The sequence below is a fragment of the Antechinus flavipes genome, chromosome 1 (genome assembly GCF_016432865.1).
Source record: "Antechinus flavipes isolate AdamAnt ecotype Samford, QLD, Australia chromosome 1, AdamAnt_v2, whole genome shotgun sequence".
Classification (NCBI taxonomy): domain Eukaryota; kingdom Metazoa; phylum Chordata; class Mammalia; order Dasyuromorphia; family Dasyuridae; genus Antechinus; species Antechinus flavipes.
Window position 1 is genome coordinate 691,589,824 of NC_067398.1, and position 22,490 is coordinate 691,612,313.

General features: G+C 57.5%; 1 protein-coding gene across 16 annotated transcripts in view; it reads left to right on the forward strand.

Annotated features, from left to right (window-relative positions):
• The window catches only part of NCOR2 (nuclear receptor corepressor 2), a 267,487-nt gene that overhangs the window by 152,625 nt on the left and 92,372 nt on the right, over nt 1-22,490 (forward strand). For all 16 annotated transcript variants that reach the window (XM_051972629.1, XM_051972638.1, XM_051972635.1 and 13 more), the window contains 2 exons: nt 1,282-1,336; nt 3,492-3,590. In XM_051972629.1, coding sequence (XP_051828589.1) covers nt 1,282-1,336; nt 3,492-3,590 — 154 coding nt within the window. The remainder of the gene's footprint in view (nt 1-1,281; nt 1,337-3,491; nt 3,591-22,490) is intronic.

The window sequence follows — 22,490 nt, forward strand, 5'->3', positions numbered from 1 at the left end:
CTCTGTCTCTGGTTTGGGGAGGGGGCGGCACGTACCCTTCACTGGTAGTGGCCGGGTCACTCACTCACTCCCCTCCCCCAGCTTTCCTTGAAAAAAAGGTTGGTTTCCATGGTTTCCTTCCTTCATTCAGGAAATGCTTAGAGGCCTAAACTAGCAGAGCCCGGCCCCCGACTCCCCCAAAGCCCGGCTCCCTGGGGAGTTAAACGCTTCCCTTTGGGATGTTGGGGGGAAGGGGTAAAAATCATAAAAACGGTTCAAGGCCTGGAAGCGAGCCGCCGAGCTCTGCCCACGGCCCCATCCTGGGACAGAGGCGGCCCCCGGGACGCCTCGCCTAACGTCCCCCTCCCCCAAGACCCCCGAGGCTGCCAGGGTGGCGTTCTGGGCCCTCGGCCTGGAGCGGGCTCCTGCCATCATGGGGCCCCTCGGGCCGGCTTTGTGTGCCCAGTCAGGCCTTGGTCCCAAGCATCAGGGTGAGAGTCAGTCAGTCTGTAAACATTAAGCCCCTGCTGTGTGCCTAGGCACCGGGATATAAGCACAACCGCTACAACGGTCCTTACCTTGAAGGAGGTTTCATTCATTCAGTAGACATTGACTAAGCCCCTTCTGTGTGCCAGGCACTAAGCACCGTGGCGAGGAGCTCTGGGTGCCCATTCAGAGTGTGTTGTGAACCCGGACGGGGCCCAGGCTGCCGGCACCTTCCCCATCTCCCCCAGCCCGTCTTCCTTGGCTCTCAGCCCCAGCCCCTCCCAGGCATCCTCCCTCCCTCCCCCCCTGCGGCCCAAGAGACTGGCCAAAGACTTGCTCCCCAGCTGGGTCCCAGGAATCGGGGCCTCCTTCCCTCCGTCCCCCTGTGGCCCCGGGCCGCCTGCCGGGCCCACATCCTTCCCCTGCAGGAGCAGGTGCTTCTCAGGAGGTGGGGGAGGGGTTTGGGCCCCCCCTTTCCCAAGCTTCCCCAGATCAACAACAGCAGCAGAAAAAAGTGCAAAAGGGGGAAAAAAAGAACAGCTCGGCTAAAAAGCCCGGGCCTCCCATCTTTCCTGGAAGCTGCATTAGCAGGACAAACAAATGTTATTTTTCAGACGAGCTGAAGAAGCAGTGAGTCACTGGAAGGAACACCCTTTCTTGTCGGCCCCCGCCCCCTGCCAGCCCTGCCCACGCCCACGCCCCCTTGGGTTTAACTGCCTGGAGCCAGGAGGGCCGGGCACTGGGGCGGCCGGTCCGGCCGGCCTGTGGGCGCTAGGCAGCCGCCTCCTCCCTCTCACCCCGTCTCTCTCTCTCCAGGTTCATGCAGCACCCCAAGAATTTCGGCCTCATCGCTTCGTTCCTCGAGAGAAAGGTGAGTGGCCCCCGCTGGGCCCGGCCACGTGGGGCGGCCCTCCCGCCCCGCTTTTACCAGGAGAGGCCCCTGACCCCCGTCACCCCTCCCATGCTTTTCCCGCCTCGGGGTGGAGCAGGGAGCAGCCCCGCCCGGGCCCCAGCGGCTGGGCTGCGCCAGGTCACCCCAGAGGGACGCCGCCGTCTCCAGCCCACTCTCCTTTGCCAAGGGCCTCCTGCGGGCGATCTCTCTAGATCCTCACCCAGGCACGGAGCAGCGCTTCGGTTATACCCGTTCTCACAGATGAGGAGACTGAGGCAGGAAGTGGAGGCAGAGGCTGTGGGCCAGGACGTGCCCATTCACACAGACAGACCCCTTCCCCAAGAGGCCCCAGATGCTGAGTTTGAGCTGCGAATGGGAGGGGTCAGCAGGCCCGGTTCAGATAGCGCCTGGTCCGCGTACTCGACCAGGCTTCTCGGCCTCGGGGCTCCAGCGGGCTCCTCTCCCCGCTCCGGGCCTGGCTGCCAGGGCAGCCCCCCGCTCCCTCCCCCGGACCTGAGCCCCCTCGGCTGCGAAGGCCCCCCGCGCCCCCAGCTGTTGCACCCCGGGGCGGGAGTTACGCAGCCGGCGCAGGGGCCGCGGGATCTCCGGGTTAGCCAGACTGGCTCGTTTCCCTCTTCCCCCCTCCCCTCCCCCCAAGCACCAGGCAGTCTGACATAGGTCGTGCATGTGCAATCGCGCAGACACATTTCCACACTTGCCCCGTTGTGAAAGAAGCCTCCGAACCAAAGGGAGAGGGCGCCGAGGAGGGACGAGGGGCAGCCGCCGCTCTGCTCTTTGCCAGCGGCTGTTCTAGCTGAGGCAGCCGGAGCGTTCCGGCCGCAGGGGAAGCGGGAGCGGGTTCGAGCTCTTCCTCCTGAGTCTGGGCGAGAGTCCTCGGCCCGGCGACCCGGGCACTGCCAGGCAGAGGGAGCAGGCTCGATCCCGGGCCCCTGCCCCCCCCCCGCGTTGGCACTGGCTGGCTGTCCGGGCCCGAGTTCTCGGCCCCTCGCCCTTCTCCTGGAGGCCTTTAGCCCTTCTGGGTGACCTGGGCTTTCTCAGGCAGGCCCCGGCTCTCTCTGCCCCGGGGCCCAGCGGGCGCAGGCTCCCCCTGGAAGTTCTCCATCCGGACGCGGGGACGGAGCCGGCGCAGCTCTTGCCCTAAGCATTAACCGCGGCCCCACGCGAGAACGCCATCATTGAAGCCTGTGGGGCCAGCTGCCGGGCCCAGGCCCTGTAGGAGGGACCAGAAGGGAGACGCTCCTCACCCCCCGAGCTCCAACCTGGACTCAGACACATGTGGGGGTGCGGAGGGAAGCCTGCCTCAGTTTCCCCAGTGCTCTCCCACATCCCCTCCGCCTCTAAGTCTGTGGCCCTCAGTGATATACACAAGACGGACCCCCCCCCCAGCCGTGTGAACGAGTATCACGTTTGATTGGTTAAGCCTTGTTCTAGGTCCCGAGGACACAGCCTGCGGTCACAGCGCTTACGTCCTGGGGTCATAGGGTCCGGACCGCGCCAGGCTGGGACATCCGGTGCCCGCTGAAGCCCACCCTAGGGGCCCCGCTGGGCCCCGGCTAATCTTCCCTTAGAAACTGGGGCCCGGGAGCGGCTCCGAGACAGTGTGGCCGAGAGCGAGCGAGGCTCGTTTTTCAGTCTCGACCTACTTGGGGAGGGGGCTCCCTGGGAAGCTTGAAAGGCGCCACGTCAGAGCTCGGCCATAAAGGAATATTATTTGGTGATAAAAGAATGATTACTTTCCACAGTGGGAGCAGAGTTAATAGAATTCCTTACCCCGGGAGGAGAGCCAGGCTGAAATTATAAATGGGTCCTTGAAGGGCTGAGCAGAATTCATGGAAAATAGAGCAATTAGAGGCTTTTAAAGGAGGCGGGCGGTGTTTTAGGGGGGCATCCGGGAGCCTCCCCAAAGCCTCTCTCTCTCTCAGTGCCCGTCAGGTGACAGAATCCTAGCTTGTCAAGGGGGTCCAGGGGTCTGTGCTCGATTGTGCTCATGTCAGAGGAGAGAAAGTGCCAGAGGTTGGGATGTGGGCAGGGAGGCCGCCCCACAGCTGGGCAGAGACCCCGCGGGGTGCCCCTCCCCGGCCGCCAGCTGAACGGCCCCGTCTTCCCCCCACAGACCGTGGCCGAGTGCGTCCTGTATTACTACCTGACCAAGAAGAATGAGAACTACAAGAGTCTCGTGAGGCGCAGCTACAGGCGGCGCGGGAAGAGCCAGGTAAGAGACCCCTGCAGTTGGAACGTCCCCTCCTGGGCCCAGAGATTGTCCCCTCCGGTACCAGCAGGGACAGGGCCACCTGCCAACTGGGTGCCTTAAAAAAACTTTTCCTAAACCCCCCACCCCGAATCCAGCCTGCCTTCCTCCTGCTGGAGACCTGGGGCCCGGGTGGCCGTGTCCCAGGCCTGGTCCCGGCTGTGGAGACCTCCCCTCAGCGGCAGCGACCCCCCAGCGTCGCCTCCCCGGGGCTGTCGGGGATCAGTGTTTGTGATCAGTGTCAGGGCTCCCCCGTCAGTGTTTGTGAGGGTGATGGCTGCTGCCCCGGCGCCTGGGCCTGGCAGGTGCTGAGAGTGCGCCGAGTCTCTGGTGGCCGGGCCGGGGGCTCCTACGGTCAGCCACGGTCAGGACGGGAGCCACGTCGGTCCAGAGGGCCTTCCATGAGCCCCCCCCAGGGGAAGGCAGTGCCCGATGAGGGAGAAGGGGCCAGGGGTGCAGCTCAGGGGTGAGACATTGAGGTGGGGGCTTCCCTGAGGTCCAGCGAGCCCCACGTCCTTCCCGGGGGTCACGGGCCCAAAGGCTGGCCGGCGACAGGGAGGGGATCTCAGCACTGGCAGGAAGGGGAAAGGCTTCTTGGTCTCCCTAGAGCCGGTGGGTCTGTGGCAGCCATAGCTGTTGGTACTGCCCTCTCCCCTCCTCCGGACTCCCCTCTGGTGCCTCGCGGTCGTCTGGTTTGTGATTCGGGGACAGGCAGGGAAGCAGCGCCCAGGGCCTGGAGAAGGGGCTTCTCGGAGGCCCGCACCCTCTCTGGGGGTGGGGGGTGGGGGGGTTAAGGAATATTTGTTAATTGTGTTTCTATAGAATTGGCTTCCTTTGTCATTCTTCCCATTTTATTATACACGTTTCTGAGAAAGGTCTCATGATAATTGCTGCCTGGGGGTCCAGGGCATGAAAATACTAAGCACCCTGAGCCGCAGCAGCCCTCCCTTAGCACATGAGGGACCTGAGGCTGGAGGGGAAGGGGCCTGCCCGGAGTCATGCACATGTGACCTTGTGACCTTGACCCCTTGGTTCTGGAGCCAGAGTTCTTTCCTTGTGTCACGCTGGGTTTGTTCAGTCAGTCTACGGCACACATGGATGGGGTCTGCTTGGCGCGTTAGCAGCTAAAGGAACTCCTAAGGTGAACACCCCCACCCCAGCACGGAAGGGCAGGGTCTCATGGCCAGCATGCCGGAGACAGGACTTACTGGCTCCCGCTCCAGCCGGCAGCTTCCCCTGCTTCCTAGCAGGGTCCTTCCCTCCCATGGTGTCCCATTTCTTAGGGTGTAGCCCCCTGTAGATTTGGGGATGTAGCTGGGGACTGGCAGAAAATGCATGGAGCTATCCTGAATGGCAAGTGGGAATGACTGAATACTCAGGGTCCCCCCAGGAAGCAGGTAGATCATCTCCTTTGGCTGGCCTTGGAAAAGCTCCCTCCCTCCCTTCCCTCCTTTCTTCTTTTCCTTCCTTCCTCCCTTCCCTCCCTCCTTCCTTCCTTCCTTCTTTCCCTTCCTTCCTCCCTCCCTCCCTTCCCTCCCTCCCTCCCTCCTTCCTTCCTTCCTTCCTTCCTTCCTCCCTCCCTCCCTCCCTCCCTCCCTCCCTCCCTTCCTTCCTTCTTCCCTTCCTTCTTCCCTTCCTCCCTCCCTCTCCCCCTCTTTCCCCATCTCTCTCCCTTCCTGCCATGAAAACAATGACAACACTGGCTCAAAGGGACCAGCTTCCTGTCCCCGACCCTGATGCTGTTGAATTCTGGCAGTCAGTCAGCAACATCGATTAAGCATTTCTGATGTGCCAAGGGAAGAGAAGGGAAGGAGCGTTTGTGCAGCAGTGCATCCTCTGTGCTTGGCACCGGAGACCCCCAGCTATGGGTCTTCCCGGGCTCCATCCCCAGGATTGTAGGCCTTGGAGCTGGTGGGGACCTCCAGGAGCAGGCCCTCCCCTTTACAGATGAGGCAAGGTGGGCAGGGGGTTGACGTGGTTTGCTCAGAGTCAGAGACATGGCTCATCCATTCTCTCCCTGACCTGGAGGGACCCTCGGGAGAGTCTCTGTTTAATGCCACAGGAGACTGAGTGGCTTGGCCAGGGAGTTGGTCAGTAGTCGTGACTGGTTCCCGAGTCTGAGCCTCTGCCCTCCCGGCCCTCCCGGCCCTCCTGCCTCCCTGCCCCGTGGGCCCACCTTGCCACGAGGCAGAGCTGGCCACGATGGCAGTGGCCCCACTGGGGGAATTGGGGTGCTGTGATTTCCTTATGAGTCAGCCCTGCTGCTGTGAAGCTGGATTAAAGAATTAAGTCTTTGTGAAGCCTAATGGCCTGCGCGTTGCACCCGCTAATCTGGTTTCTTATTGTCCGATGCCTTCCAGCAGCGAAAAATGAAACCCGCTTGTCATTAGAAGGAGAAAAGGACTCGGAAGCCTTTGTTCCAATAGCTGGGGAGGGGAGGGCCCCAGCAGGGGGTCCCTGGCGGGTCATGGCTGCCTTGTGTCTGTGCCGTGGGGTGGCCAGCGCCGGAGAGCTGGCCTCCCATGATGCCTCCTGTTTCTCCTCACCCATTGTCGGATTTGTGTGGAGGGAATGAGGAAGAGAGGGAAGACTGGGGAGCACAGAACCCCCAAGGAAGGAGCACTGGACTCCGGGGCCCCAGGGCCCCATCGCCTCCCTGCATTGGCCATCAGTTCCAATCAATTTGCAAGCATTTATTAGGCACTTACAGTGTGCTAGGCATTGGGCCACAGTGTTGGGGATGCAAAGGAAGGGGGAACCAAACCATACCTTTTCCCGGTTGGAGCTTTAAAGCTGACACAGGTCGCCTTCTACGGGCCCTAGGGGACCTCGGGGTCTGACCAAAACCCCTCTATCACACCCCCAGTAATGGGTGGTCTGGACTTTGCCTAAAGGTCTCTGCGGGGGGGGAGCTGCCCAGGCCGCCTGTGTCCCTTGAGAGCCGCCCGCCTCCGAGGCCGCCTGTGCCCCTTAGAGAGAGCTCTCCTGATGAGTGTTTCCTGACCAGGGAGCGGAAACTACTTCCTTGCACCTTCTGCCCCGGGCCCTAATTCTTCCTGGGCCAAGCAGGACAGGACCAGGGCTTTGCTCTGGGTCGCCCTTTTGCTTTTGTTTTTTAACCAAATGAATTTTCTCTGAAGTGTTTGGTGGGCCTGGGTGGGGCTCCCGCGTCGGCCCGGAGGGAGGCTGATTCTGGGCCTCCTCGCACCAGTGGGATGCTCTCTCCGGCCTCCCCTGAGCGCCTGGCCCTGCCAGGGGTGAGCCGGTTTGGCTGAAGGCCGGACGGGCTGGAGATTTATGCTCCCAGCCCAGAGCCATTTCCTGCCAGCGGCAGATCAGCCCTCTCCAGCTGGGCCATTTCGTAAACATGGAGCCAGCTTGGAGAGATACCTGGGGGCTGAGTTACTGGGCCTCCTCGTGGCCCAGGGCAGCGTGGGAGACTGCAGGGCCCTCCTGTGATGGCCTCCGAGGGGCGTCAGTCTCCTGGGGGCGCTGCTGTTGTTGGAGAGCGCCCCGGCCGTGGCTGGGCCTCTGCGTCGGGGTGGCATTGGTGGGCACCCGCCCGTGGCTGGCGCTCTGGCTCGGGAAGGGGGCCGTGGTGCAGCCCCGGGAGGGCAGCGTCGAGGGCAGTGCTTTTGGGGTCTGGGATCCGAGAAGGATCTGCCTCCTGCCTCGGGGCGTCGGGAGCCTTGCTGTCCCTTGGTCTGTGAACTGCTGCAGTAAGAGGGTGTCCGGGCGCCCTCCCTCTCTCGGGTCTTTGTCCTTTGTGATGCTTACAGTTCATGAATGAGGAAGCTGTGGCCCAGAGAAAGTGAGGTCACACGGGGTAAGGGGAGAAGCAGAGTTTGAACTCGCACCCTCTGGCTCCACAATCCGTAGTGCACTTTCCTCTCTCCTATTAGCCCAAGCAACCCAGGGACCAGAAGAGCTGCAAGGGCTGGGCTCTCTGAATGTAGAAGAGCATCTTTCCCGTTAAGTGAAGAAGAATTCAGTCAGAAAGCATTTATTAAGCACTTGCTGTATGCCCAATGCTGGGGACACAGACGTGGGAAAAATGGAGACAGCAGCGCGCAGTCATTGAGAGCCGGTGACCCACGCTAAGTGTGTGTGTGGGGGTGCAGTTTGCCCGGGGAAGGAGCCCACCTGGCCAAGGCTGCAGAGGTGGCAGAGCGGGCTGTGAGCTCGGCCCTGCCCCTGAGTCCTCCAGTGTGGGGAGGCCATGGCAGGGCCTGCAGAGGGGCCATGTTTGTCTACCCACTTTGGGACAGTCGTGTCTGGGCTTGAGGACCCTCACTCCCGGCCCCTTCCCCAGAAGTGCCGGCTTGCCCTGGACTTTCTCCCTAGCTGCCTTCTCTTCTGTATGCATTTCTTCTCCCCCTATCTCTGCTCCCTCTCCCTGTCTCTGTTCCCTTCCCCTGTTTTTGTCCCCCTCCTCATCTCTGTCCCCCCCCCTTTCTCTCGAGAATGGCACAGATGAGGGAGTCCTAACAATGAAGGAGGGAGTCCCAGCCAATGAAAAGCCCCCTTTATGGAGGGGATCGCTCTCTGGACACAGGTCTCCATCCTGCTGTTCTGTGACAGCCGTATCCACTGTTCTTTCGTCTGTGTTGGCAAAGGCTGGTGGTCAGTGAGGGCGATGGTCAGTGCAGGAGGGGCTCGGGAGGCTCCCTGGAGGAGGCCGTTCTTGGCGCTCAGCCCTGAACAACGGGTCTCTGGGGGCCCACAGACTGACTTACCAACACACTTGTGCCTGGTGGGGGGCTGGTGCCCCTCTTGGGGTCCCCCTCCTTACCGGGAAAAGTCGGAATCATGGTATTGAAAGACAGAACATGGTCTGTTCAGCAACGTGCCCGTTTGTGCATCTTCCCGTTTCTTTGCTTGTCTTGTGTCGCCTGCCGGACTTGGCACAATGCCCGCGGCCTCCCCAAAATGCCTCCGACCCCCCTTCAGTGTCAATCCGTGGTGTGTCAGAGCCACTGCATATGTTCAGTACGTGTTCATGTGTCCGTGTATTTGTACACATGCGTATCTGGACAGTGAGAGGCGTGGCCCGGCCCCCCGGGGGAGCCTGTAGGGCTGGGGGGGCAGAGCCTGCCTCTGGCACTGACCCGCTGGCGAGCTCGCCTGGCAGCGCCATCGGGGGAGGGAGATGACCCTCGGCCGTTAAGTTGCTCCGGGAAGGTCTTCACCATCATCCCCTTCTGACCTGTGGCTGTGCGGCAAGCTGCCTACCTGGTCCAGGCCGAGTTCTCCGCCCGTGAAACGGGGGCAGCAGTGCCCATGGTGCCCGCTTCTCACACGGGCCGTGCCGCGGCTTTGCAGGAGTTAAGGTGAGCCCCGAGTCAGTCGTTGTCATGGAGCAGGGGAAGACCCAGGGCATCAGTGTAGGGAGCGGCGTGGCCCTGGCCACCTCCCCGAGGGAGAGAGGGTGCAGACCCCTCCCCAGAACAGGAACAGTGACTCAGTGCGTTTCCTATGAGCGTGGCTGAGTCACTGGATGCATCTGTTCCTGCAGATAGACAGGGCAGCCTCTTCTGGGCTCCGTCAGGGGTGCTTTGTGGGGACCCTGTGAGTGTAAGATCTGGGGGGTGCCGGGCTCCGAGGGGGCTCTCGGGCCTGAGCCGCCAGCCATGTGGGCTCCCTGCTATAGGACCACCCGGAACAGACCCCACTTGGCTGCCAGAGAGCCTACTGAGCTGGACCTCCGTGTGACGTTCTAAACTTGCAGGGTGACTCAGTGGGAGCTCTGTGGCTGGGGTCTCCACCGGCACAGGGCCGACTCCATCCGGGACCCTCAGCGTAATGGCCGCCGCCCAGGACTGACATGGGGGGCTTGGCTCCCCGGGATCCTTTTCTGCACCTCCTCCAGCGGGGACGGGTGGGGGTCAGACGCAGCCAGGGAGTGGTCACGTGCCATCCATCATCCCTGCGAAGCCCAAGGCCCAGAGCTCGGGCCCTCTCGGTGTGGCAGGCCCACTTCCTCCCCCTTCCTGGCTCCTGGAGATGAATCACCGCGGGTGATGGCGGCGGCGGCCCCGAGCGCGCCCGGTGACGAGCACGATGGTTTTATAGCTCATGATTCATAGACTGTGAGCGACCGCGTTATTCCAGGACGTTGCAAAATCAGAGCAGGAATGTTGTGGTCAGTTTACGGCTTAACTATGCAAATCGCCAGGAAGCGCCGGGAGCCCGAGAATGTGAGGCAGACTGGCTGGGGCGGAGGGCCTTCCAGGAGGAGGAGGAGGAGGAGGAGGAGGCTGTGGCCCGATGGGGCTCGGGGCGAGTGGCGGCACCCAGGAGGCCGAGGGGGGCCCCGTGCTGAGAGTAAGTGCTCCCCTTCTGTCTACCCCACCCCTCCCCTTCTTCCCTGAAGGTTTAGTGGGAGGACATTTGGGTCGGCCTCCCTTCTCCTCTCCCCCCAAGGGGGCTTATGGGAGACTCAGTTTGGGACTGGCACAGGAGAGCTACAGTCCCCTCCTCCTGGAGAACAAGGCCTGAGGCTGGACGCTGACTCTTGGGGTACACTGAAGCCGGGGGGGCTGCTGGTATGGCCCGGGGGGGAGCCCTGCTATCTTTGGGGTCCTCTGCTGTCATTTGGGGGAGGAGGATGACTGGCTTTCAGAGGGCAGGAAACAAAGGCAGGAATGACCTCCCCCACTCTCCCCACCTCCCACTCGCCAGCTCCCACTGGACCTTTCAAAAGAGGAAGTAAACAGCCACGGGAGGGGCTGAACTTCCTCACTCTGCTTTTTGGTCTCGGTCTCTCTCTCTCTCTCTCTCTCTTCTCTCTCTCTCTCTCTCTCCTTCCCCTCCCCCGCTCTCTCCTTCTGCCTCCTCCCCTCCCCCCTTCTCTCTCCTCCTCCCTCTCTCCTCTCTCTCTCTCTCCCCTCCCTCCCCTCCCCTCCTTTCCATTCACTGACTTCTCCATCCCCTCTCCAGGCCTGTCTCTGCCTCCATCTGTTTCTCCCTGTTTCCCAGCCCCTCCCTCCCCGTCCTGCTCCTTCTCCCTAGAGAACGCCATTGTTTCTGGGGTCACCCTGACTCTGGGCCCTCTGTGTGAGTCAGGGCAGCCTTGGGGCAGGGATTAGGATGACCCAGGCCTGTGTTCTCCACCCCCTGCTGGGGAAGAGAAAGTCAAGTCCTTGTCAGAGAGGGAACGTTTGCTGCTGTCCCCCCCACCCCTTGGTGGATGAAGTCATTTGACAGCTCACTCCAGTGTAGTCTGAGAAAGCTGGCAGGCGAGCCCCGCCACATTGCTCCAAGGCTGCTTAATCTTTCACGGGAACACATGTGTGTGTGTCTGTGTGTGTGTCTGTGTGAGTCTGTCTGTCTGTGTCTGCACACGCACACTCTCCCCTGAGCCACGCCAGCCCGGGAGGTTAAGGCAGGACGGCCCCTCGGGGCCCGGAGGTGTCCTGGACAAGTCGGCTCCTTGTCCCAAGCCAGGCTGGAGCTGGGCCTTGTCTAAGTGGATCACGCTTCTGTTTAGGATTCGGGCAGAGGTGAGCAGATGTTTGTAATTGCCCTCCGAGGCCTCAGTTGCAGGGAAGGTGGGGGGCTGAGGAGAGGAGGGGTGCCAGGTCCCTGCTTCCCTTTGGGTCACGATTGCCTTTAGTAGATGGCCTGAGCAGCGTGAGGTAGACGTGGGGGAGAGAGGAAAAGGTCACATCTGACGGACCATCCCATCTGCTGGTAGAAAAATGTGGCCAGGCCCATTCAGGGTCAGATAATGGGATGAGACAAGAGAGGGGCTGGGCCTCCCCTCGCCCCCCAGCAGATGAGCCAAACCTCATCCAAGAGCCCCAGGTTGAGGAGGGGGCCCTGCCAGAGACCAGCCAGATGCTGCAGTAAGCTCCCCTAGGAGCGAACTAGCCCCAGAGTTTGGGATGTTTCAAGCCAGACTGGAGCAATTGAGAAATGTTAGCCATTGGGAGCAGCTGTTAGTGTGGGCTGAGATCTTTGCAGCCCCCGCGGGGTGCCGGACCTTAGGACCTTCCTTCTGCGAGTCCTCGGGCGGTGGTGCTGGATCACGGGCCTCGGGGGAGCCCTTGTCCTCCCTGCTGCCCCCCACCTTCCTTTGTCTTCTGACCTGAAGGGCTTGGGGGTTTTCGGGTGCCAGGCAGGCCTCCCCTGAGGGACGTCCATTGGATTTCAGACTCTTCCTCACTCCGGTGTGGAGCCTGCTGGGGGGGCTGCCTGGTGGCAGGGAGGGACGTCTCCATTCCTCTTCTGGCCTTGAAGAGACGAGGAACCTTGAGAATGAGTTCACTTTGTTTTGTGAGGAAGAGAAGTTTGAAATGATGGCAAACGCTGTAATTGATGTCAAGGTTCCCTCTGCCCTTAACTTACTGCCTCCTGAGGCCTAGCTCTGATCCTGATGCTGATTTACATATAAGCCCATGCTCTATGAATGACTTTCTTTAAATTTGTCAGAAAACTGACTGGCTCCCACAAAACACCAAAGTGTTCCCCTCAAAGCAACTTAAAAAGGATTTAATCAGTATTGAAAGTGGTATTTTTTCCACCACTCACCCTTTTACCCTTCAGTGTTCTCTGGCTTGCCTTCCGGGAGACCCTAAACCATAATCAAAAGTTCCGGTTTCCCCCTTAGATTTACTGGGCCTTAGTGCCCAGGTATGTCCCAGGCCTCCTGCTGCTCAGTAACACTGTGCAAAGAGATGCTAAGTCCCTGCACAGCCTTGCCCACGAATGCATGGTGAGCTATATGTTAAAGTCGGACTTTTCTTAAAAATCTCCCCTCCGTTTTCCAGCCAGCAAGTCGTAACATGGTTGCTGGTTTCCTAGACCTGCTTATTGTATCCTTGAGCAGTTTCCATGCTAGCAGAGACTTAGTGGTTCTGAATCTGACATCTCTGACCTTGTTTTTAAAGACTTTGATCATGCTATTTCAATAGGATTGATTTTTGTTTGTAATCTTGTAGAGTTTCTTTTCTGCATTTAGAACATGATTTGGAGAAGCCATCCACAGGCTTTCTCAGCCTCTCAACAGACTAAGAACTCCTGGTCTGTCCGAAGTAGATGCAAGGTGACCTTGGAGGGGAGGGGAAGGTTCCGCCTGGGACTGAGAGATCTGTGCTTCAGCTCTATCCCTCTCCAAACATTCCCTCCCTCCCTCTCTTCCCCAACCCCGCTGGAAGCTTCCCTTCTCAGGCCTCCTAAGGGATGGATGGCTTGGGTCGTTCACCTGGCATTAACTAGACAGTAAAGGCTGGGGAACAGGGTCTGTTTTGCTCATAGGAGATGTGGCAGATTGCCGATAATACTTGTTCAATTCAAGTCAAGCACTAAGGACCAACTGTGGTCCAGGCTCTGAAGGTACAAAGACTGTCTTCCCTTTCCCTCCTGCCCCCGAGGAGCTTAGAATCAGTAGGAGACAGAGGAGAGGAAGATAGAGCATGTGTGACTATTGTGGAGGAAAGGGGAAACGGGAAATTTGGTCTCTCCACTTCAATCACTTCACCATCTAATCGGGGAATTGTAATAGTAAGTGATGATGATGATGATGATGAGAGCAGCAGCTTACATTTACATAAGACATTAAAATTAGTGAAACAGTTCACATAAGTTATGTCATTGATTTTTGGGACAGCCCTGAGGTCCAGATAGGTTCGGCAATCTGGGTGTAATCATCTTGCAAGGGGCAGAGGTGAGATTGAATTCTAGAGGTCTCCTAATTCTGAATCACCACACTGCCTACCTCTCCATGAAATAATCAGCGGCATGCGTGAAACAATACATGCAATCCCTTCTCTTTTCCTGCTTTCAGTTCCTAGAAACAGCAGATTTGTTTGGAAATATATCTCAAAATTTTCCAAAATAACAACAACAATGTTGCCCAGGGTTACATTCCCGACCAAAGACTGTATGAAATAAATCATAATGTGACCAACAATATGTCCAAAATCCAAAGAGGCATCTCTTGTAAAGCTATAATAATTTAAAAAATAAAATCATGCTTTATAATGGTCCCAAACGCATCCGTCATTATGCAAAAACCTCCTTTCTGCAATGGCATGTGCCAATTAGGATAGTTTCTCTCACTGCACAAATAGGATCTTTTCTGTGCTGCTGCTACAGCGCATCGTAATTAAATCTCTCCCTAGCAGTGGATCTTGCTCGCTGCCTTCAAATTTAAGATTTGGGGGAGGAAGGATTGCTTGGTTCAGGTCTCAGTGAGAAAAGCCACATACAAAGAAACCGACTATAGCTTTCTCAGGAAATCTGAGCTCCTTTCTTTTCTTGCATTTAGCATCCCGAATCATCCCATTAACCTCAGCGGTGGGCCCTTAGCCAGCCGTGGGTGCTCTGTAAGAGCTGTGGGTGCTCTGTAAGCATCGGTCGACAATGTGATTCGCCCAGCGAAAACCATTTAAGACCGAGGGCCAAATGTAACACTTCTTCTCTTTCCTGTCTTTAATTCGTAGCTTCAGTTGAAACAATTTAGCATCAGAAGAAAGTCCCCACCAGGAAACCGTAATTGCTGTAAAGTCACTCAACTTGACGATCCAGTGATAACAATAAGAATATTTTACATTTCATTGGACAGCTATAAAATAATTTCCAGGGCATTCAAACGGGCTCTGTTTTCTTTTACTTAGCTAGTTATTTTTTAGTAAAGATTAGATCTCCTCATCTTAGGTTGGAAATCCGTGCCTGAGTCTTTTACTCTCCCCTTCTCCCACAGCCCAGTGCCTGGCACACAGTTAGCCCTTAATAAATGCCTGTTCCCTTCCCCTAATGGTTCCATTCCTGGGGCTCCTCACTACATGAAGGTCAAACGTAATGCAGATGTGGGAATTGACTTTCGCCCCCAGTGCATCTCAGAACTCCCAAGCTCAAGAACTCTTCTGGCCTCAGTCTCCCTGAGGGCAATTCGGATGGGCTTTTAAAAAGGGCTCCTGCCTTCCTCTCCCTCCCAGACATGAGGAGGAGGCCACGAGGGGCAGAGGAGGACGTGCTAGGCTTGGAGCCAGGTGACTGGTTACAGTGTGGCCTGAGATAGTCCTTCACTTCTCAGGGCCTCAGTGTGCTCGAATGGAACGAGAATAAGGAGTAATGTCTGTACAGCAACTTAAGATTTGAAAATCATCGTGGTGCTTCTGTCTTGTTGAGGATTCGATGAGATTGGTTGGTGATGTTCTTGGTATCAGAAACTCGGGTCCAAATGCCAGCCCTCCTCTTTACTAGCTGCATGACCAGTGGCATTGTCCCTCAGTCCCCGAGTCTCAGCTCCCTCCTTTGTGCAACGGGGACAGAAGCTTTGGACAGCGGAAAGGGCATGTGGGCACTGCAGTCAGAGGGCTGGAGTTCAGATCCTTCCTCCTTCACTTGTTACTATGTAACTCATCTCTCTGAGCCTCGGTTTCCTCATTGGTGAAGTGAGGCGGGCGGGTCAGACGGCCCCTAACGTTCCTCTCTGCTTCACATCAATGATCCCATATTCCTGTGAGAATGATGACAGACCCAATAGTTCTAACTTGACAGCGTCATCTCACGTAACGAATGTGACAGTGTGTACAAAGTGTTTTGCCAACCACAAAGCCTGTCTTTTGCTGCTTCCCTACTGCCTCCTGAGGTGTGGCTCTTCCACACTTCTTTCCTCCAAAAAACCCTCAATTGATCCATCTATTGCTACAAGTTTTCTCTTACAGCTCTCCTCCCTTTTGTAGCGTAACTGTTTGAGAAGGCCATCTACATTCAGTCCCTCCACTTTCTTTCCTTTTCCTCCCTTCGGTATCCCTAGCTCAACTTTTGACCTTGTCATTCAACTGGAACTGCTTTCTTAAAGTTACTAATAATCTCTTAATTGCCAAATCCAGTGACCTTTTTTTTTGTCTTTACAAGTTTCACATATTTATCCATTTTTTTAAACCAGTGTGATTTTATGCAATGAGAGGGAAAAATCTAACATTCCTCATTACATTTAAAATTGTACAAATGGATTTTGGAAGACTTTCATTCTGAATAGCTTGAAGAAGAATCGTTTTCATTTAGAATTCTGGGCCTTCTTTAGTTTATTATTATCCACTTTAGTCAAGTAGAACTTGTCCTGATCTGGGGGCTCACCTTTTCCCGGGGTGCTGGGTTCCTCCTCCTGCCCCAGCAGATACCAGGATGAATATTGCCATTCACATCCAGAGTGGCTCCCGTGCCCCCGGTAAGCCCCCGTGCACTCAGAGAGAGCGCAAACCTGGGCACGTCCTGTCCTGGCTGAGGGTCTGGTGGTGATGGCTGCAGGTACCTGGAGACCGAGGTGCTCCCTGCTAAGCCCCTAGGGTCTCCCGGGAGCCTTTTCTCCTCCCTCTTTGTTGCCATTGGCTGTGACCATTGTCACTCTGGAAGCTCTCCTCTCTCTAGGTTTCTGGGACACCCCTCGTTCTCTCGGTTCTCCTCCTGCCTCTCTGACCTCCTCTTCTCTGTCTTCTTTGCTGGATCCTCTTCCAGATTCTACCCTCCAACTGTGGTGCCTCCCAAGGCCCCTGATGACCTCCTCAGATCCCATGGATTCAGGGGTCTCCTCTGATTCCCAGATCTGCCCTACCACCTTTGCCCATCCCAAACCAGATATCTCCTTACTAAGGGGGGCAGTGCCATCTTCCCAGGCCTTTGGGCTTCCAGCCTGAGGTCTCCAGTATGGTGATGACTTCCCCTTTGCGGCAGCGTCTCCCCTTCCCTTCTTGCGCACTGCTGCAGGTCCTCCTGGACCACTGCAGGCTGCTGGGGTGCTGCTGACCTGAGGTCTCCCCGACTTCAGAACACCCTCCATTTGGCAGTAAAATGAGCTCTCTAAAACACCAGCCTGACCGTTTCTCCCCACTTAGCGCCCGTGGCTCCCTCTTGTCTCTCTCTTGTGCTCTGTGTAGCACTCGGAGTGCTCTCCCTGGGGGTCCTCCACGCCTGGACCACCCCCCTCCTGTCCTCCCTTGCTGACCTCCCCAGCTTCCTGTAGTCCCAGCTAGCCCCCTTTCTGGTGCCCCCCGAAGGCCGGTGACTGCCCTCCGCGGCCACTTCTCGTTTGTACTCCTGTCTGCCCGTCCTGAGATCCTCAGCTGCTGGAGGGCGGGGTCGTGCCTCTGTACCCCAGTGCTAGCACAGTGCCCGGAACACAGGAGGGGCCTAATAAATGATGACAGACTGACCCACCAGCCTCAAGCTGTGGGAAGCTCACAACCTCCCTGAGATGTCGTGGGGTGTTCTTTGGCAGCAGATCGGGGGGATAGCGGTAGACTGGGCTGCCTCGCTGTCCCCTGGGCCATACTGCCACCGAGAGGGCCGGGCACCAACGTTGAGAGCCAGCGGCGGAGCCTGGAGGAAGGTGGATGGAGGAACCCCTGACCGGGCTCGAGGCACATCAGGAGGGCAGAGCCAGCGCCTGCAGAAGGGCTCCCATGTGGCTGTGCCTTTTTGTTGACTGTGGGGGACACGGGCCGTGGGATGCAGGGGAAGGGCTTGGTTATGAGGCCGCTGTTAGAAGGCAGAAGAGGCGGGCCGCTGGGGCTGAGTCAGGAGGACCTTCCTAGCTGTGTGACCCCGAGCAAGGCCCTTCACTTGTGTGACTCAGTGTCCTCATCTGTAAAATGGGGATCAGGAAGGCCCCTAGTTCAGAGGTGTACAAGTCGGTGCTAATTAAATGCGTTCAGTCATTTTTCAGCTGTGTCTGACTGACCCCATTTAGAGTTTTCTTGGCAAGAATACTAGTGATTTCCTTCTGCAGCTCATTTTACAGATGAGCAAACTGAGGCCAGTGGAGGTCACATAGCCAATAAGCATCGGAGGTCAGATTTGAACTCAGGAGTGTGAGTTTTCCTGACTCCAGGCCTGGTGCTCTCTCCTCTGCACCCCCAGCTGCCTTTGAGCAATGTCAGTTACTGTTGTTGTGGTTGTTATCATTATATGCACATAAGCTCAGAGGAGAGAGACAGAGACAGAAAAGGAGAGAGAGAGACTGAAGGAGGGAGGGAGACAGAGAAGGAGAGGGAGGGAAAGAGGGAGACAGAGAAAAAGACACAGACTTAGGGAGATAGAGACAGAGAGACACAGAGATGGAGGGAGGGGACGGGGTAGCTTGGAGCCGCCCAGGATGCTTCTGGCGTGTTGCTCCGCGTGGCCGCTAGGTGGCGCCGTGGGCAGCGCTCTTAGAGACTAAAGCCTGACTGGATCCTGACACTTCTGAGCCTCCGTTTCTTTGTCTGTAAAATCAGAATAATGACCCCGCCCCTGCCCCAGCCTCCCAGCGTGGGATGGATTTTGTCAGACTGCCGCGCGGCCTCTGTGGGTCACGTGTCTCTTGTTGCTCGCCTGCGCACTGGGCTCAGTGACCCCTGGGCGTCCCGTCGGGCCCAGGCTGGGGGTCAGAGGCGTTTCTAGGTTTCCCACAGAGGACGCAGGGACCGTCTTGGATCTTTCTTTGTAAACCCCAGTGCTTGTTGTAGTGCCTGGCACACAGTAGGTGCTTGGTTGGTTGGGAGAGAAGATAGGGCTGAGCGTCGCGGTGGGATGGAATGAGGCCTGAGCTCACCACGAGCACCTCTTGTCTGCGGATGAAAGAAGCGGCCCCGCGACAGTTCTTTCACGCAGGCCGGCTGGAGTGACGCTCTGGGAAGCTCTGCGGGGTGAGCGTCAGTGTGGGCGCCTCCGTGGCCGCGCCCCCACAAGGGGAGGTGCAGAGGCTGGCCCTGGGCCCCCCGTGGTGCCCGGAGAGGCCCTGGCAGCTCCCGGGAGCGGCTCTGCCCCGCCGAGGAGAAAGTTTTACATAACAGGAAACTGAGGCCCCGACACAGGAAGTGAGCCGCCCGGAACATCCGTAGCGGCCAAGGTTAGATTTGAACCCAGGTCCTCTCTCCCTCGAAGCCCAGCCGGGGCTGTCCTTCTGAAGTCCACGCTTTGCTTCTGGAAAGCTCCAGAAGCTCTCCCGAGGCTGAGGTGGCGGGACAGAGTGGGGAGGGCGGAGCTCTGAGCCCGGGCTGGGGGAGGGGGGGAGTGAGGGGCCGGGGAATGCCGCACGCCTTCTTCCCCAAGACCCGCTCTGAGCCCCCGTGGGCTCTGAGGCTGGTCCTGGGGCGGGGGTGGGCGGGGGTGGGGGGGGGGGGGGGTGTGTGTGCACTGGCTGCTCTCTTCACCTCCCCACAGCCGGTGGGAGGTTGGGAGGCGCCCCCTAGCGGGATGGGCGCCTCTTGGGCTTCCCTCACTTTCTCCCACAAACACTCGTTAGGCGCCAGCTTTGTGGTGGGCACATGGGGGGCGGGCAGGGCGGCCTTCTGCTTCCGCCTTCTCCCTTGGCACTCTCGCTTGGCCGTCGTGGGAGCGGAGGCCGTGTGAGCGCAGCTCGTGCTCTAGGATCCTGGTCGGGCCACGTGCACTGAGTCTCTGTCCCAGCCCTGGGGGAGGGGGAAGGAGCCGGGCTCTGGTCATGCGCAGGGTGGGGGGGGAGGAGAAAGCTTGTCTCCTATGAGATGGGGCTGTGTCTAATTCTACAAGTCAGATGAGACTTCGTGCCCTGATCTGCAAAATGGGAATATAAAAAGGTAACAAGGTCGGCCCCGTGCATGGAGCACCCAAGGAAACCTGAGCTCAAAGCAGCCTTGGACACTTATTGGCTGTCTGACCCCACTTTACAGCTGCTTGCCTCAGTTTACTCACCTGTAAAATGGGAATGGCAACAGCACCTATACCCCAAGGTGGTTTCAGGGATCTAATGAGAGATTTATGAAGGACTTGCCTGGTCCCTGGCATGTAGTAGGGCTTAATAAACCCTCCTCGCTTGTCCCCCCCCTTGCCCTGGGAGTGCCAGCCCTTCAGATGGTGATGAGAGGGAGAGGAGCTGGGAAATGGAAACCCGTTTGCAAAGCTTTAAGTGCCTTGTACAGGCCAGCTGGGGTCACATGATTAGGATAATTTTAGGAACAAAAATTCTGTGATACATCTGTACGTCCTATCTGTCAGTCCTGCTCCTGCCTTCTGGGTCCATGTCCCCCGCCTCCCCAGCCTCAGTATTCTCATCTGTAAAAAGGAACAGGAATGCCAGCCGGAGCCTCTGACCAGCCTCCCGATTCGGGCTTATTGGGATGCGGCCTACAGGATCATCATCCTTTTTGTCTTGGCCATTTGTCTCATCTGAAGTTTTCTTACCAAGTTCAGTCAGAAAGTCCCAGGTTAGCTCATTAGCTTATAATTCCTACTTTTCCTTTTGGTGTTCCCCCCTCCCCCCCAGCATCATAGACTCTCACTTGAAAGGGGGTATATTCTGGCATACCCCCTTTCATTTAAAGATGGGGAAACCATGGGCCGGGGAGGCTGAGTGACTTAGCATGTTCTGGATCGGGAGCCAGGAGGGGCCTTGGGGCCTTAGACCTCGACCTTCTCTGGCAGTGTCTGAGGAAACAAGACTGGCAAGGTCCTGGTGCTCCCTCCAGTTATGTGACCTGCCTATAGCCACACGGGATTTGAACTCAGGGCCCATGACTCTTGGGCCAGAGCTCTTTCCACCATGCCTGAGACATGGACACAGGTTAGGTTAACTGGGGGCAGATTATGGCATCTTGGGGTCTGGAGCCCGCTTTGGGCTGACCAGAGGGACAAAGCACCGTATCCATTTTAGACCCCATTCCTCTTCCCTCTGAGAGCTTCCTGGAATGGCCGTCCAAGCTGGCGATGGAGACGCCTGGTATTCATCAGGGGATCAATGCTGCTTCAGGGCCCTGCCTCGCCCTTACTCCCCCTTTCATATGAAATGCATGCAGATTGACCGTGGGCTCAGCCAAGTCCTAAATAATAAATTCAATCGGAGGAAGAGGAAGGAAACAGAGATGGGGGCCAGGGAGGGGAGTGGCAGGTCCACAGTGCGGTTTTTAGGGTCCTGTTTGTTTGTTTTAAAACTCAGTTGGCTTGTTACTGTTGGATTTGAGAGCTGGGGTGAGGAGGGAGTCACTGGCTAGCCAGCGTTTGCTCCTCTACAGCATTTATTTTCCGTGACCCCCCCATACCTCTGGTACCCATTAAAAGGCCTCCTTGCCGCTTTGTCTTTTTTTCTCTTGGCGTGGCTGGACAGATGATGAGCTGCTCTAGATTGACCGTCTGGTCTGGGAAGCACCTTCCCTTGGACATGGTTAGTTACTGTGTGTGCCGCAGGAGAGGCCGCCGGCGTGCAGTGAGCTCTCTGCTGGCTCCCCTCCCCTCCTCCCGGGGCCTTAGGCGGGGAGTGAGGGATCATGGGAGTGGAGATTCAGAGCTGTGACCTAAGCCGTCCAGTCCGATCGAGGCCCACAGAGCTGGAATGGCCCGTGCGAGGCAGGATGGGAACTGCTCCTCCGTCCTCCCCAGGACGCTGTCATCAGGAGCGAGAGGGGGCTTCCCTTTGGGCTACTCACTTTTTTTGATGAGAGCCGGACCCCTGCGTCAAGCTTAGGGGCCCTCGGGGCTCTCGGCACTGCTGTATCCCTGAGGCCCGTCTGAGCCTATGGGCGGCCTCGGCTTCTCCCAGGCAGTGCCAGCAGAGACCTGCTCCTGGCAGGCTCCGCCAGATGGGAAAGGCACCCAGGTGGGCCGTGGGGCCAAGTCCACCCTCCAAGGACTGGCCTTATTAAGCTCTGGTGTCTCTGCCCCAGGTTGGCTGCGGAAAAAGCAGTGTTGCCGCCTAGAACGTCTCAGGTGTTGTCTATCGAATTAGAGAGGTTCCCTTCAGTAATTCAGTTCCGTGCATTTATTAAGTACCTACTGTGTGCTGCCCCACTAAGGTGGGAAAGGGAGACAAAGAATGGCACTGTCTTTGCCTTGAGAGAGCTGACTTTAGCTCCGAGGTCACCACTTGTGCCTACGTAAGAATATAGAAAATCGATAGATGAGTTCATCGATCTAGAAGGTCAGTCTCATCATATCATAGAACAGGTAAGAGATAAGGACACTCAGATAAGCAGCAGCAGCAGAGCCTGTGTTTTTGGAACGCTGACCTTGCCCTCCCACTGAAGTTCCAGGGCTGCGCGGCCCAAGGGGTTTGCATGGCCTTCCCTGGTCACCTGACTGTCGGGCCTCCCGGAGTGGCGAGAAGAGCTGAAATCTGAGGGTTAAGGATCTGCCAGAATTAAATTCGGAGTAGGTGGGGAGGGGAAGGGACTAGGAAGGATTTGATGCTGAAGGTAATGGATGAGGGCTTGAGCAGGAAGGACAGAGGATCTTTGGGGTGAGGGGCAGGGCGTCCTGAGATTGGTCCTCAGAAAGAGTCTCCAGGTTAGAGAAATGATGTCATTGATCCTGGAGAGCTGCGTTGGCAGAGGAGTCAGAGCTTCCCCCCAGGCACCCAGCCCGAGCCTGCCCCTCCTGGAATCTTTTTGGTACAGTGTCTGTACTGATTGATCTGTGGGTGCGCCGTCTCCTCCCCGGGCTTGCGTCCGTTCTGCTCACAGCCGCAATAGATTCACTTACGTTGATCCCAAATCCGTCTTTCAGCTTTGGCTTCCGTTACTGAAAAGAGCCCCGGCTACGCTGCAGAGGCTGTGCCCTTTCTGTGCCCATGTCTCTGTCTCTGGGCTAGGAGGGGAATTGGGAGCCCCCTTCCAGGCTATCAGTGGCTTCCGGGTTGGGCAGATTCCCCCCTCTGTCCCTAATATATTTGACTGGTAGCAAAGGAAGAATTGGGGAGCCACCCACCGTTTGGGCAGCAGCGAGCTGGGCGAGGGAATCGCTCGTTGGCTGCGACCTGGAAGAGATTCCTTTTGGGCACAAAGTCTCACCAACCCTTGCAATTCCATGAATGTGCTTTCTGGTCAGTGGGCATTTATTAAGCACCTAGTGTGTGCCACGCTCTGTGCCAAGCATGATGAGAAAAGTCCCGCAGTGTGGTGCTGTTGG